The 16,625-nt window shown below is 35.2% G+C and overlaps 1 protein-coding gene across 1 annotated transcript; it reads left to right on the top strand.

Moving 5' to 3' along the window:
- The first annotated feature begins 1,483 nt into the window (after window positions 1-1,483).
- On the top strand, window positions 1,484-16,327 carry LOC132736567 (BTB/POZ domain-containing protein 6-B-like). Its single transcript, XM_060723718.1, has 3 exons — window positions 1,484-1,688; window positions 12,621-12,872; window positions 15,084-16,327. The coding sequence occupies exons 1-3, from the start codon at window positions 1,672-1,674 to the stop codon at window positions 15,787-15,789; spliced, it is 975 nt and encodes a 324-aa protein (XP_060579701.1). The 5' UTR covers window positions 1,484-1,671; the 3' UTR covers window positions 15,790-16,327.
- Window positions 16,328-16,625: the final 298 nt, after the last annotated feature.

Below are 16,625 nucleotides of genomic sequence, written 5' to 3'. Positions count from 1 at the left end.
CTTACTATATTGAAAGGAATAGTTTCTGTTTCAATGCCCCCAAAATCATAAAATGGTGGCTCGATTTTTTTACCTCCGACCTCCATTTTTTTGTATGCAGACAGTTTTAAATATAAGTCCGACAATCAGGGAAGACAAAATGCGAAAAGTTAATATATAGTTATGTCCCTTGATACACAGTATGTGTATATTTTACTTCCAGAAATCTAGAAATAAATTTGATTTTTTGAATTTCAGTTAAAGTGTACACGATATGATGGTATGATTTAACAAATCTTTGTAGTAAAGGTTAGACCGAAATCCAGCAATATACATACACATATTTCGTGGTCTGATGCAATGTATGATAATGTACGAAATACTATCATCTTTTACACAACTTGCATTCAGGACCCATTATCTAAATTGCATATTAAGCAGTTTTAAAAATAAACATGTTTTGACTTCACACGAAGTAGATACTAAACACACTGTCGCGGTGGTCACACTATGAGTACACAGTATCATTAAGAAAAGTTTAACTGACCTGTTCAAGAGAACGCAGCTTCCTCATTATTTTATTCAAATTAGATATACTCTGTAAGAATGTTAAATATTTCAATAAATTTCTGTGATTAAAATATTTTACTCAAGGATGAGCACAGTACATCTTTAATTATCATTTTAAAAAAGAAAAGAGAGTTAAATGAAAAATATTTGTTATTCTTAAGCAGAACGTTTATAAAAGTGTTTTACTTGTTACGATATACGATATCCTGTCATCACCGCATATCATGATCGTATTCGTTAAAAATAATCTTTGTGCATTATGTCAAATGCTCGGATCAGCCATTGCTCATGCCAGGTTTGACGTGTAAGTTGGATATCGGCCTCGTACATCGATCTTAACGTTTAGGAAAAATTTCATGAAACACCTCGGGCGCTACGCGCTCTCGGTGTCACAGGAAGTTTATGGTCTCAACCCGGTGAACCCGTTGTAGTCTAGAAAGTAGTTCTTTAAAATTTTGAAGTGGCCGAAATTAAGTCATCTCTAGTAAGATTGGTCATAATTAAAGTGTTTTTATTGCATGTGTGTAGTTTTTGTGTGTTATATGATGACTTTAAAAGTTGTTTTTTGTGTATTCTCCAGGAACTCATTTGTTGGCGGAAGGATTAAAGATGTACTATACCCACCAGCTGTCAGGAGTTTTTAAAGTGGTGAATTTAAACATTGTTACAACAGAATGAAGATTTCTGAAAAAAGTAGATGTCTAACCTATTACTAGTATATTTTGGGCCTCATTGGACTTAGATAGTGTTAATGTTTAAAGTTGAAGACGGTATATAATTCATCAGGAACAGTGGAATCCAGAATTAAGCCTCAAATTTGACTGATTTACTATAGAACAAATAGTACGAAAATTCACCGGGCCGAGTCCTTATGCCCAGGCCTTTCCATATCATTTCTATATACGGAATATATACCGTGGGTAACGGAGGATAACCGTATACCCACATGTTATGTTAATCGGTTAATAAAATCAACCGATACCTCCTTTAAAACTTGAATAAGTCAACAAAAGGTATTGATTGAAATATGCTGGCACAAAAGTTCGATATCCATAAATAGACTGTATGATTTTATATTAAGTTTAACAAAAATGTAAACAACATGTACAATTTGTGAGCACTATGGCTGACTCGAAAAGGTAATTTCATTTATTTTGTATTAGTAACGCTATTTATGATATTTTAATCTGAAATTTACCGATGTTTTATATTTTAAGTTCATTTCCGTGTGTATTTAACCATTCATTTGCTTTTCCTTTTGCGCTACTTTGTGTTTTGTGCTCGTTTGTGTAATTTGTGTAAATTCTGTAATGGTCAGTGATATAAAAATGCCTTAATCTAAACTTGCAGTTTTTGTTAATATTTAGGCATTTCTTAATTAGTTTCTTTATGCAGAAACTCTCTCATTCTATTCTTAACAATATAATTAATTAAATAGATCTTCATGTTTAAATATTGTAATGTGAATCTTGTTTGGAACACTGAAGTTAACCCCGTCTCTTCAGATCTAGGTCAACCTTATATATTCTATATAAATCCGCCATCTTGGATTGTGGAGTCAATCTTTTTTATTAATTATATCAGTGACGTCACAGTGTATTAAATGGCGCGGACGACATATTTCAGCTTGCAATGTCACTGTATATTTAAGAACTGAGATTTTTCAAATGTTTATTATTCTATTACGTGTTTTTTTATATGTCAGGCAGTCATATCTTTCTGTTTTATAAACAGTTTGATTATTTCCATGGAATCCCAGCGGTAATGAAGATCTAGTTTAAACCGCAATCGGTAAATATGTTCCTACATGTTTGCGTAATCATCCAATCATTTCAATTCTTTATTGTTCCGCATTATTTAAACATTGCGTTAAAGTGTTATTATTCAGTAAACGTACATTCATCAAACAGCACGCGTCACAACCCATTACTCTTGACAGTCGATTAACCTTCAAGTATTTGGACAGGTATTTTTCATTTTATCAAAACAAGATACGATCTACAGTATGTATAGAACAGGACCTATTAATCGGTTGACCTTTACATTATTTTGAAAATATCCCATAGATCTATGTTTCTATTAATATGTGAACCGTTGCTATCGTTTTAATATCGCCATTAATGTTGGAATCTTATATACTTGGTTTAAATCGGTGATTTATACTCGTCAGTAAGGAGCAATTTACATGTAATGCTGATATAGTGTTCAATGTTTATTTTAACACGGATCATTTATACAAAAAGTCTAGCATCAGTGACAGTTTTGACCTGCTCTAAAGAAAAATCAGCATGGGATAAAAGTCTGAAATACCGTATTCATGACTGAAAAAAGAAAGATCTAGCCATATTTTGCATCATTTAGTAGTCTAAAGCATCTACGATAAAATTCTTACCCGAAATAAATATTTTCGTGTCTATCCATGTGTTTAGTATTTCATTCAAAAGTGTGTTGTATTTAAGTGCCCCAACATGATTTTCTCTAAAACTGAAATTCTCGACATTTATACAGAATTCCAGCTAGAAAATATAATGTGCAACATGGCGAGGCACCTGTACTCTTCTTTAAGAAATAGAATCCATTCGCGCGCTTTTTAAACTGTAGTCCTTTACTCTGTTATTTCTACGTTTTTCTTTTGTCCTTTTAATCAAAGTCTGAGATAAACATAAAGTCACAAATATCATGTCAAAATATTTTATTATGGAGTCCAACAGTTACATCCTACATATTCAGTATCGAGTTTGAATGTTAACTTTTTGTTGAACGCTGAAAAAAAGTGTACGCTTACGGGTTTCCCCGTTAAAAGAATGTATATGTAGTTTATCATGAATACCTGTAGTTAATTGGTGCGTAACTTTAGTGACGATTGTGTTCTAAGTGGAGACAACCAAAAGACGTTTGATAAATGTTTTGAACAGTAGTTGTGCAAGCTTTAAATGGTCTTTATATGTACTGTATTTTAAAAAGGAGCATAGGTATCTACTCCTATACAAACATTTGTCATGTGTGTTGAACTGATTTAAAACAAAAGATGATGTACTTTTTCAAGCTTTTTTATTTACATAATGATGAATATACATATAATGAGAATATTAGACAGTTTCTAGAATACACATAAATTCATAATCAGTTTAAAGAAGCGGCATCTATCCAGGAATTAAACTTTCTTGGATAATACTTCCATTTTACATAATATTGTTTATTTTTTCCTTTGCCTTTTGTCTTTAAAATATTGTCTATTCTGAATATTTGATCAGGATCATAGTTTATTTTCTGAAGCTCGCTCTCATAAAATGTTCCTTTGATCTCTTCTTCTTGCAAATCTTGAAGACGGTAGATTGGCAATCTCCCTCTATGATATCGTTGGTGAATTATAAACACTTCTCCAGTGTAAGTCTCATCATACGCTCGAGTGAATACGGTGCGCAGATGACTGATCCGTACATAATCACCAATCTTAAATTTGAAAGGTCTCAGTTTAATGGGCACTTTTCCTTCGTTTTTGTGTTGTGTAAAGTACGTAGATAACCGTACTTCCTCCTGGTTGTTCTCCTTCACATCCATGGGTTTCATTCCAATTGTTCTGTGGAACGTTTGGTTATAACTTTCCACAATGTCATCAAGAATAGGTAATTCGAGTAACTTTTCTTGTAGGTCAAGTAGCGCATTATCCTCGTTTTTAATGTTTGAATGGCCCTACAGAAAAAAATAAACAACAGAAACTATAAATATTTAATTTTCAGTCGGACATGATTAAGTTGTACAAAGATTTTTTTCTTTTCAAATAAAAGTAAGGATTGTAAATCTGTTGTTGACAATATATTGTATGTACATAGTTATTCAAACACAGTCAACAGGAAGAATAAAAAAGTGTTTCAAATTATGAAAAAAAAAAATTATAAGCCTTACCGTTCAGAGGTACTCGCTTTTGTTTCATTTTGTGTGGGGGAATATATTACGTCATATTTGTTCATTAGTTTTTGTACCTTCTTGGCTCTAAACTCCTGACCTGAAAAAAAAATGTGAAAATACAGTCATACAATTGAACGAAGAAAACACTACAGAGTTATTTTTGTTGTCATTTTAAATGTTTAAATGATAAAAAGTAAAAGGCTAATTTACAATCACGAACATATATTTAAATAAATCTTGAATACCTTTATCAGTTATTAATCGTTGAGGTCTCCGGCCAGATTCAACCATGATGCGTTTGAAAGCTTCAGTAACATCTTGTCCGGTTTTCTGTTTGAGTGGTCTCAGCCATACATATTTGGAGAAGGTGTCTAGCTATCACCAACAAAATGTATTTGAAACCGTTGTTCCATTTAGCAAAGTTCACCATGTCTATCAAGTCTGCCATCCACAAATCATCTTTTCCCGCACTGACAACGTGGTTCCTCTGAAAGCGTCTTCTCACTGGTTTATGTAAACTGTATGCTTCTTGATTGTGTAGAAACCTGCCTGATTCTGTGCATACCTATGTTATATTTGCCTTCATCCTTCACCGCTTTATACAGTTTCTGGGGCGCTGCCAAACTTGCAGGATGTGATGGATCTAAATATATTTTCTTTAAATAGTTCTCCCAAGGAGCCATGTCTTTACAGTTTAATGTTCAAATATCAAATGCTTGGTTCTTTCTTTAACAGGTGTTTTTATTCCGAGTCCTCATCATCTGAATCTTCTTCGCTTTCGTCATCAGATTCTTCCGTCTCAAATAAGTCCTCAAAAACGTTTTTGTTTTTCTTCAGGACTCTTTTAACAGCTGATGTCAAACTGTGTTCTTTACTGCGCAAGTCATTTATTTGCTCGATTAGGCCACGATGGGTAGCATTGGTCATCAAAGGAAACCAGTACAATTCCAGTAACGATTGGTATCTTTCAAAGAAGTTTTTCTCTTTGTATAGATGTGTACGTTCCTCTGCCATTTCCGTTGCATCATCTTCGTTTTCTCCATTGTTAATGTATTGGTCGTATAGCTTGTTGAACCTGTCATTGCTATAGTTTTCAGCAAGATTCCAAATATGTCTATAGCCATCGTTATCTTCTACATTTTCGTCCATTACATTCACGTCCTCTACTTTCTGTTTCTTAGATGGAGGTTCATTGTTTTCTGGACACCACCCACGTTTCACGTGTCTTTGAACGTCATGATCTGTATCAAATAACAGTCCACAATCATCACAAGCTTGCGATTTATCTCCCATAGTTTTTTCTTCCTCTAAAATTTCGTCGATGTTGATGGTTTGAACTCCGACTGACAAATGATCAGCGCTTCTATTGTTATGGTCTTTTATAGAGCCTTCCCAGGAATCTGGAGTCTGATTGGTTGAAATCTTCGTGTCTGGCCAATCTATGGCATATCTTAATCTGTCATATTCCGACGTAAATGGTTTCAAGTCTACCAACAAATATCCATAGGGGGTCCTAGTAGCTTTTGAGAAGGCTTTCAGGAATTTTTCGGTATTGCCAGGGTACATCTGACGAGCCAGTGTCATCATTGCTTGCAGATCCACAGGGTTATTAAACAGGACTAAATAATGACAGTTCCTTCTTTGAGTTGGATCTTTATTGCCAAATAAGTTCTGGTTGATAGAAATCACAGATAGAGACCTATGATGAGATCCCTCAGTAAACAAGTCGGTAATGCGCTGATCTTTCCCTGAAGCTGAGAATAAGTCATCTAATACCACCATGTTCTTGACCCTGGGATTGAAGAACTCATCGCTATCTAAATCTGTTGGTATGCCTTGAATACATTCCACAGTAGGCCATACACATCTTTGAATTACACTGTACATTGGCTGCCATCTTCTGTATAACCATACTATTCTTTGAACTGTGGGCTGAATTCTAGTGTTGTGCTTGAGTAACAAATCTTTAACAAATGTTGTTTTTCCACAGCCTGTAAATAACAATAACGATATAGGGTTTAAGTATACTCATGAAATATACATGATAGAATTTACATGTTTTCATACCTGCTGATACCACTATATATCAAATAAGGAAAAAAAAAACATACCTGTTGGACCCGAAATCATCATGGTAAATGGATGCTGTAAGACTGTCGTACTCGAATACTTTGGTGGTGCTGGTACTCCCTGTGGTGGTGGTGGTGGATACGCTTCACCGCTCTTTGGTGGTGGTGGTGGTGGTGGTGGTGGATACGCTTCATCGCACTTTGGTGGTGGTGGTGGTGGCGGATACGCTTCATCGCACTTTGGTGGTGGTGGTGGATACGCATCAATGGTTTCAGGATATACAATCTTACTATCATGTCTGTAACGTTTATGTCTCAACATAGCATCTGGTCTTGAAAAAACCTGTTTTACACTCTGGGCAGCTTACAGAATACATGTTGTTCCTTTGATGTCTAACTTCAAAATGATGATATGGATCTTTCTCGTGCTATAAAAAAGCATGGAAAAAAAGAGACTTCTAATGTTCTCAACAAATCAAATCCATTTAACCAAAACTGAATGCGCATGCGTGAAATAATGATTATATATGGATCTGCACTCACACAATTCTTTCATTTTTAGATTGAAATTGCTTGTGTTTGGACGTACAGTATAGACTTGTAAGCATAGACAAAGACATAAGGTGAGATTTCATTGACATATTTTTCATGTAACCTTAGTCTCGCCTGGCTTTTCTTAGTCTCGCCTGACTTTTCTTAGTCTCGCCTGGTTATTTTTTTAAAAATCTTTCTATCATTATATATTTCTGATTAAGTCAAAAACATAAACGTTGGAATAAGTTTCATAATGAATAATGTGTGAAGGGACTTCATGTATTGATATGTTAATATTTCTATTCCATCTATAGGACTACAACCAAACACAAGACATGGCTTTTAAATGCCCAGAGTGTGACTATGTTGCCACGAAGAAAAGTGAACTTCTCCAACATCAGAGAACGATGAACCATTTAAGAAGTTTTCGTTGTCACATCTGTGGAGCTTTATTCACACGAAAGACAAATTTGGATCGGCATGTAGAGAAACACAACAATCAATGCTCTGTCCATTGCCAGCATTGTGGACGAGCTTTCAGCCGCCGTGACGCACTTCAGCGACATATGTTTGACAAACATCAGGTTGGAGCAGGTCAGAAAAGGCCAAGGGAGGAAGACAGCAATACCGTTCCTACTAAAAGAGTGAGAAAAGGAGATGACCTTGGGCAGTTTTATTCCATTAGTAAACTTAGGGAGCAACGTATCGCAAAATTTAGAACAATGTCTACCAGCTATCAAGTGACATTCACAGACATAGAGGTAGCAGATAATGTGTTGTCCACTTTAAAAAGACTATTTACAGCCATACTTATGGAGCTTACTAAAGGTTCAAAATCAAAAGACCTGGTACGACTCACTGTCCAAAGTCCGTCACTTGACTACCGATTGTGTTTCGCTTCATGACGATACATGAACTCACAGTGGATCGATTCATGGCCGAAATCGAGCGGGTCCTACAATCTCATGAGGACTTTGTCATTGATGAATCTCTGATCTTTGTAGTCACACTAGTGGACATGCCAAACGGAGGTGGTCGGAAAAGGTGTCACTTTGTAAACACGGAGAAATTTCTGCAGGACAAAAAATGTGTCCTTAGGATTCAAAATGATGACAATCTTTGTTGTGCCAGGGCCATCGTCACCGCAAAGGCTCGATTAGATAGACACGAGAAATGGAATAGTATTCGAACTGGCAACTCGTTGCAAGAAACAATGGCTCGCGATCTGCACGAAAAAGCATGTGTTCCCATTGGAAAATGTGGTTTGGAGGAAGTGAAGCAATTTCAAACAGTCCTCCAGAATTATCAGATTCATGTGATATCACAGGAACACTTCAATGGGATTGTCTACAAGGGCCCGGAGGTAGAAAATAAGATTTATTTTTATTACCACGGCAACCATTTTGATGTGATTACCAGCATGCCAGCATTTCTGTCAAGAGTTTATTATTGTACAAAATGTCATAAAGGATACGACCACAAGGAAGATCATAAATGTAACAATGTGTGCTACGCTTGTAGGAAAATTCACGATGAAGTCAAAGCAAACTGGTTACATTGTGACAAATGCAGTCGATTTTTCCATGGCCAGGAATGTTTTGATTTGCATATGGTTGTCACGACGAGAGGAAACTCCACGTGCAAGTCTATTTACAGATGTAATGGGTGTGACAAAACCGTCAACAGAAAGATCGATAAAAATCACCGATTTGGACAAATGTATTGTAACACGTGTCAAGGCTTCTATCCAGAAGGACATCAGTGTTACATGATGCATGGAGAGTGCAAAGATCAAGAGGATATGTCAATAGAAGAGGAAGTAATTAATGAAATAGAGAATGCCAAAACATTTCTATTCTTTGATTTTGAATGCAGACAGGACGATCTGGTTCAATGTGACAATGGCTTTTCGCCAGATATTTATGGAAAATGTGTTCATTGTTTAAAGTCCAGTTGCGGTAGCTATGAACATAAACCGAATTTATGCGTTGTCCAGAAAGTGTGCACAACTTGTTTGGATACAGATGAGTTTTGTATGAGCTGTGGGCAACGAGAGCATGTGTTTCGGGGCGAGAATACCTTAGATGACTTTTGCCAATGGCTGTTTTCTGAGGAGAACTATCAGGTCACTGTGCTTTGTCATAACTTTCAAGGTTACGATGTGATCGATTCCATTAACTTTTTACCAATGGCCTTAGCGAAATTGCCCGCCCTGTTTGGGTTTGAAGAATTGAAGAAAGGTTACTTCCCACATTTGTATAATAGGAAAGAAAACCAAAATGTTATCTTAGACGGACTGCCCGACATGAGTTACTATACACCTGACGGTATGAAACCGGGTGATAGAAAAAAATTCCTGACATGGTACAACGACCACAAACATAAGTTTGACTTTCAACAGGAGTTACTAGCTTACTGCAGATCTGATGTTGATATTTTGAGACGATGTTGCTTAAAGTTCCAAGAGGACTTTATGTACATGACAGGCATTGTCCCCTATGAAAAATCGATCACCATTGCATCGGCATGTAATCTAGTATTTAGGACTAATTTTCTTCAATCAGAAACAATTGCACTGATCCCAAATCATGGTTACAACCCCAAACACCGACAATCCGTCAAAGCCTTACAATGGATAAAGTACCTGTCACACCTTCAAGGTCATAAAATACAGCATGCAAAAAATAGGGGAGAAAAGGATATTGGTCCGTATTTAGTAGACGGTTATTACGAAACAGGCACTGGTCAAAAAGTTGTGCTAGAATTTCATGGCGATTTTTGGCATGTTAATCCCTCAAAGTATGCTCGCTCAACACTAAATCCTGTAAGTCAAATGACCATGGGTGACTTGTATGATAAAACTCTGGAAAAGAAGAAGTATATAGAAGATCACGGTTATATTTACAAATCCATTTGGGAGTCAGACTTTGACCAAGATTGTAAAGAAGACCCTGACATGAGACGTTTTATTGAAAACCTTGACATGGTGACACCTCTTGAACCGCGTGACGCTTTTTATGGAGGAAGAACAGAAGCCTATACTTTGTACAAAGAGGCCTCAGTCAATGAAGACATTGATTACTACGATGTGACTTCTCTTTATCCATGGGTCAACAAAACAGGTAAAATCCCATTACGTCATCCAGAAATCATAACAGAAAATTTCAGTTCATTGGAAAACTATGAGGGTCTCATCAAATGCAAGGTTCTCCCTCCAAGACAACTATTTAATCCCGTTTTACCGAGCAAGATGAATGGTAAATTGTTGTTTCACCTCTGTAATACGTGTGCTATGTCTCAACAACAAGAGGTTTGTCAGCATGTGGATGAGGACAGAACTTTTGTAGGAACTTGGGTCGTAGATGAAGTTAAAAAGGCTGTCAGTATGGGGTACCAGGTGCTGAAGGTGTATGAAATTTGGCATTTTAATAAAATTTCCATGTATGATCCAATAACTAGGAAAGGGGGTCTGTTTACAGAATATGTCAACACTTTCCTGAAAATTAAACAGGAAGCAAGTGGATGGCCTGACTGGTACAAGACTGAAAAAGACAGACACCACTATATTGACCTTTATGAACAAAAAGAAGGCATCCGTCTAGAATACCATAAAATAAATAAGAATCCTGGCCTAAAGGCTTTAGCCAAATTGATGCTAAACTCTTTCTGGGGCAAATTTGGTCAACGCTCCAACATGCAGCAGGTGGACATTGTTAACGATCCTGCTATATACTTTGACAAATTGACGTCGGATTGTGAAGAGGTCACTTCGGTCAATTTTGTGTCTGAAGATGCTGTAGAGATGCGCTGGAAATACAAGGAAAACTTTGTAGAAACCAACACTAAAACCAATGTAGTTATCGCGGCATACACCACAAGTCAGGCACGCTTAAAACTTTATTCCTATCTGGAAAACTTGGGTCCTAGGGCATTGTATGAAGATACAGACTCCGTAGTTTTTACTTCGAAGTCGGAAGATACAAAACTACCACTAGGGGATTATCTAGGGGATTTGACAAACGAAGTTGTCAATAATCGCATTTAAAAATTTGTGACAGGTGGGCCTAAAAATTATGGATACCAGTTACAAAACCCAGATAAAGATGGAAATTGTACCCACTGTAAAATAAGAGGTATAACTCTCAACTACAAAAACATGTTGAATGTGAACTTTGGCGTTCTTGAACGCTTTGTGACACAGCGTCCTGATGGTTCAGTATCGGTAGTTAATGCCCATAAAATTACGAGGGACAGAAACAGTGCTCAGCTGCTCACAGTAGCAGAAAGAAAAGATTACAAGTTAGTGTTTGATAAACGTGTCCTCAGAGAAAATTATGTATCATATCCGTACGGATTTTAAAACTACACAACAAATGTTTGATTATGTCAACAAACTCTGTGTGGTAGTTATTGCATTGTTTTATAATTGCTTTTGTATTCATGATAATATGTATTTGCACTTTAGAAGACAGCAATGTTGAATGTAATGTCATGTGTATATAATTTGAATTCAATAAATATTAAAAATAATATTGTTTTTTTTTTCCTGTTACTGAAAAAAGGCGTTAATAAAACTCCATTCAAGACACAAGTTATTATTTCTACGAAAGTGAAAAATGTATGTCCTGTGTAAACCGAATTGTCCTAAGTTTAAGATCATGGTTTACTTACTGACCTCAATAGAAAACTCAACATAGATCTACTGGCCCTAACGATTAATAATTGTACAATTTATCATAATTTCTACAGATAATAAAACAATACCACTTAAGTTAACTCTCGTATTGTTATCTTGTAGATTGTGTTCCGCGCGATTAATCTTCAAATACACCGTGACATCACTTACATTGAAGATTATATAACTAAAAAATTGACTCCACAATCCAAGATGGCGGATTTATATAGAATATATAAGGTTGACCTAGATCTGAAGAGACGGGGTTAACTACTCACTGATACTACTTACGTCGTTCCTAACTATTTGGGAATCTGCAGATATTAAAGCTGCATGCCTCAAAATGACCCAAAATAGTTCAAGAAAATTAAACTTGGAAAAAGCATGATAAAACTTTGAGAAAAGTAAACAAATTAAAGATTCAAGTGATAATTTATATCTTATGTGCAATTAATTTTGTATTTTGTAGTATTTATCACCATATTTCGACTGCGTTACTAACGCATTAGGGGCTATTTATGCATATTTTGACCTCTTTTTGGTAATTTATGTGGATTTAAAGTGCCGATTATAATGTGTCCAGTACTTTCTTTGTTCATTTCAAAATATTTTACCTTTAAATACATTTTCATTTTCATTTATTTACCTTAAATTTTGTGATATACGTCTTTCAATTTGTAAAATGGTATGCTTTTGGCTTTATTTATCCAAGGATAAAGAGGCAAAATTCTGTATAAAGTAGCCTGTCTTAGAAAAAAGATATTCGAACCTACATTTGCACAACTACAGAAAACTCAGAAGTTTTATTTGGCATAATTATATTGGATCTAAGGGTTTTGCATTGACTGTGAGATTCGATTGTATCAATTACTATCATTTTATAGGTCAACCGAAGGTAACTGGAGGGACACAAGGTCGGCTGCACAAAGTTTATCCTACCTTTGCCTCGCAGAACATCTTTCTGACATCAGTTTTACCTTCAGCACCAATAAGGATGTGAAACTTCCGGTTCATAAATTTGTACTGAGCATGCGCAGTGAAGTTTTTGAAGCCATGTTTTATGGTCCACTTGCAGAAGGAGGTGAAACGGTGTTAATTGAAGATGTCGAACCTGACGTAATGAAGACTGTTTTAAGGTAAAAAAAAACTGTTGAAATCATAGACGACAAAATATGAACTCATCTGGTGTTTGGAATTTGGACTGTATTATAATAATATAACATGGATCTGCAAAATGTTTTAAAGCTGCACGCCTCCAGATGAACAAAACTATTTTAAAAAATCTATTAATTTATATTGAGAAAAATGCACTAAACGTTTAAGAAAGATAAAATTATTCAAGATCCAAGTTATATTGTCCATGTTATGTGCGGTTTAAGACTGATTTAGCAGATCAGGAAATACAGTGCTGACATTAAATCTATGGCACAAAATTTCACGACAAACCTTATACAACAAGTAGTTCTTAAAACAGCTTAAAACTAGCGATGTAAAAGAAAGAAATATTTTGATTTTGTGACAAGTATCCAACAAATTACAACGCATTCAAAGTTTAAAATTAGCGTTGGCTTATAGAATTGTCAATAAATGCACAATCACAAATTACGCGGATGAATATCATTTTAATCAATGAAAATGCTATTTTTAGCGATTTCGATTACCGAATACTTCAGAGCGTAGCGCACAAATAAATCTGACTGTCGAGTATAGTGGAATATATACATGTCAGACTATTTTGGCGAGAAGATTTTCGATAAATTATTTACATCAGTGTTAAACAACATGTTTATCATGAAAAAAATACCTTGAAATTAATAAAGATCACAAACCCGAAATGGAAATTCTAAATTTAGAATTATATGATTTAATCAGGCTTTCTTCGTATTACTTCCCCGTGGTGCAGGGGTAACGCGCTCGTTTAGGGTGTGAAAGGTATGCGGTTCAAATCCCAGTCGGGGCAACTACATTCCGTATGTATCAAATTCAAACAGTTATAGTAAAAAATCTAAACGCAGTGGCTGCATCTCATCTGCCCTGTAAGATGAATTATAGTATATAAAAATAAACTTATACAGAAAAATACATACAGATATACAGTACGATTTATATTGCATAAATCTTAAAATACCACAGAGCTTGCAGCCCTTTGATTATTATTTTTCGTGGATTGTAAGTGCCGATTGCAATATGTAAATTACTTTATTTGTTCACCTCACAATATTTAACGTTTAAGTACAGTTCTAAAATTTTCATGAAAATTGACATGAATGAAAATCATAGTCATTGGTTTTAAACATAACATTACAATTAAGGTATAACGCTACATATATATATCACTTTATTTCAGGCACAAAAAAGAATCTATTTCATTTTGAATAGTTTTTCCATTTGTCATTAGAGGTATCTATAAGACACATTATGCTTTAAAATGAATAAATGTTTACTTTAGAAAAAGCAAACATGAATTTTATAATGTTTAAATAATGTTTTAGAGCATGTTAGATGCTTGTTTCTTGAAGAAAGAAGCGCTTCATGTGAAGTAATTTGTCGTTAAACAAAACAAAGTAGTATTTTAATGTGAAATAATTTGTCAAAAATTTGTAAAAGTAACAAAATGTAAAGCAAAGTGGTATTTTCACTTCCATACTTAATTCTAAACCACTATACTAAATGCCAAAGAACAACAGATGAAAATGAAAGTTCTGGTGATTGGCCAATTAGAAACTTTTGGAAAAATATAAAGGTACGAGTATATCAAAAGTAAAAGCTTTTGAGAAATAAAAATAAAGTCATTTTTGGGGCATAATGGGACCTAAATTAGCAATCGCAACTTTTCGGCCAATTTCGTCAGTCTTCGGATAAGGACCTCGAACATGAATGCGATATTTCGGTCTAACCTACTAAACTAAACATGTAAACAAATAATGATTTAATGCTGGGAGTTGTTGACAAGTTTATTTCCAACATATCAAGTAAATGTCCACCTAAAATAAGTGAATTCATACAATACATTATTTATCAATTTATAACTATGGTTGTAGAAACCGCAAGTACAAAATACAAAATGCGAACTTGTTAACATAAGGGTCAGATTTGATTAATATTGTAATCACTGGGCATTTTAAATTAAAAAAGAGTTGTAAGAAATATTTTCAATCCTAATTGTACCGAAACATCATTTTCCCGTTGGATGTCAAATATAAACATTCGTTTTACATTGCAAACTCTGTTTTTGTTTACATCTGAAACCATGTGGTAGAACTACTTTCAATTCGTATTGTTTCCGAGGTTATTATAGGTAATAGCCGAGGACGTTCCGATTGTTTAATAAGTATATTGTATTTCAGGTTTGTCTACTCGGACGATCCACAGCTTGACGGCAATAATGTTTTACCATGCTTGTATGCAGCGAAAAAATACCAACTACCGGGTCTTGAAAAGCTATGCTCCGACTTTCTTGAAAATAACGTAGACGTAAATAATGTATGTCAAATAAACGAGCAGGCTACCATTTATCAGATGAAAACTTTGCAGGATAAATGTCTTGCATTCATTATGAAAAACGCAACAAGTGTTCTTTGTTCGCTAGGCGTTTTAGAATTTTCACAATCAACCTTGTTAAATGTTCTTAAAAGGGACGAATTAGCTTGCGATGAAATGTATGTATTCAAAGCAGCAATGAGATGGGCGGAACACAATTGTGAGGTCAATAGCAAGTCTAAAACTGGACAAAATATTCGTGATCAACTTGGAGAAGCATTGTTTGAGATACGATTTCCGATCATGCCAATAGAAGAGTTTGCGCGAGTTGTTACTCCGTCTGGAATTCTGACCAACGAGGAAATAGTGATACTGTATCAATTCAACGCAACAAAAGGTTCGTCGCCTTTGGGAAAATTCAGACAACAGCAAAGGTTGGGAGCAAAAATTGCAATAGAACTCAATCAGGATAACAGTAATCTTTTGAAGCGGCAGAATATGAATGCAGAAGATAAATTTAGGGCAGCCGTTGAACGGGCAAGAGAATTATCGGCTAGGATGAATAAAAACTGATACATGTATTAACATTTTGTTTGCCTTTGCGCATTCACTGGCTATTATTTTTTTTTATTACCTGATACCTTATATACATTTAATTAGGTGGTTTTACTGTTTTCTGAAATTATGAAAACGTCCACGTTCGCGAACTGTTGACCGGTAGTAGTGAAGGGGGGCACTATGGCACAAAACTTATGGCACAAAAACTTATGGCACAAATGTGGGAACATTATGGCACAAATGTTGGAAACTTATGGCACAAATGTGGGAACATTATGGCACAGTTTTATAGACCTGGGCAACGTACGGCACGTATGGGTCTTTAATAAATGGATAGGGTGTACTTAAACTCTCTTACAGGTTTACCGTATAATGCGAGTATAGTGTTCTAAAAATAGCCCTATTTTAACCTGTCCTGTCATGTATATATTGATCGTGTGTACTACACTTCCAAGTAAACAAATTTAAATTCCAGGAATCGTGTATACATGAGTTGTACTTTCAATACAGTATATATAAACTTAAAGGGTTGACAATATATGAAAGATATATTCTTTCGGGAAGAATTGTGTTGGTTCTAAAAAGAACCTTTTTTTTTTTTTTTTTTATTTTATTTTTTTTTTTTTTTATATTTTATTGTTTTTTAACTTCACTGGCTATAAAACATTCACTGTTGTTCAGTGTGCTCACTGGTTTGCTGCTCAGTACTATGTGGCTCAGTACTATGTGGCTCAGTACTATGTGGTTCAGCACTATGTGGTTCAGCACTGGTCTGTTCAGTACTGGCCCGTTCAGTACTGGTCTGTTCAGTTTGCCGTTGTTGCTGATGATGCCCTAAAGGGATAACAATC

This window comes from Ruditapes philippinarum, unplaced genomic scaffold (genome assembly GCF_026571515.1).
Source record: "Ruditapes philippinarum isolate M1 unplaced genomic scaffold, ASM2657151v2 ctg2657_1_1_1_1, whole genome shotgun sequence".
Taxonomy (NCBI): Eukaryota; Metazoa; Mollusca; class Bivalvia; order Venerida; family Veneridae; genus Ruditapes; species Ruditapes philippinarum.
The sequence above is the reverse complement of the archived record's forward strand: the minus strand, read 5'-3'. Positions and strand labels throughout refer to the sequence as shown.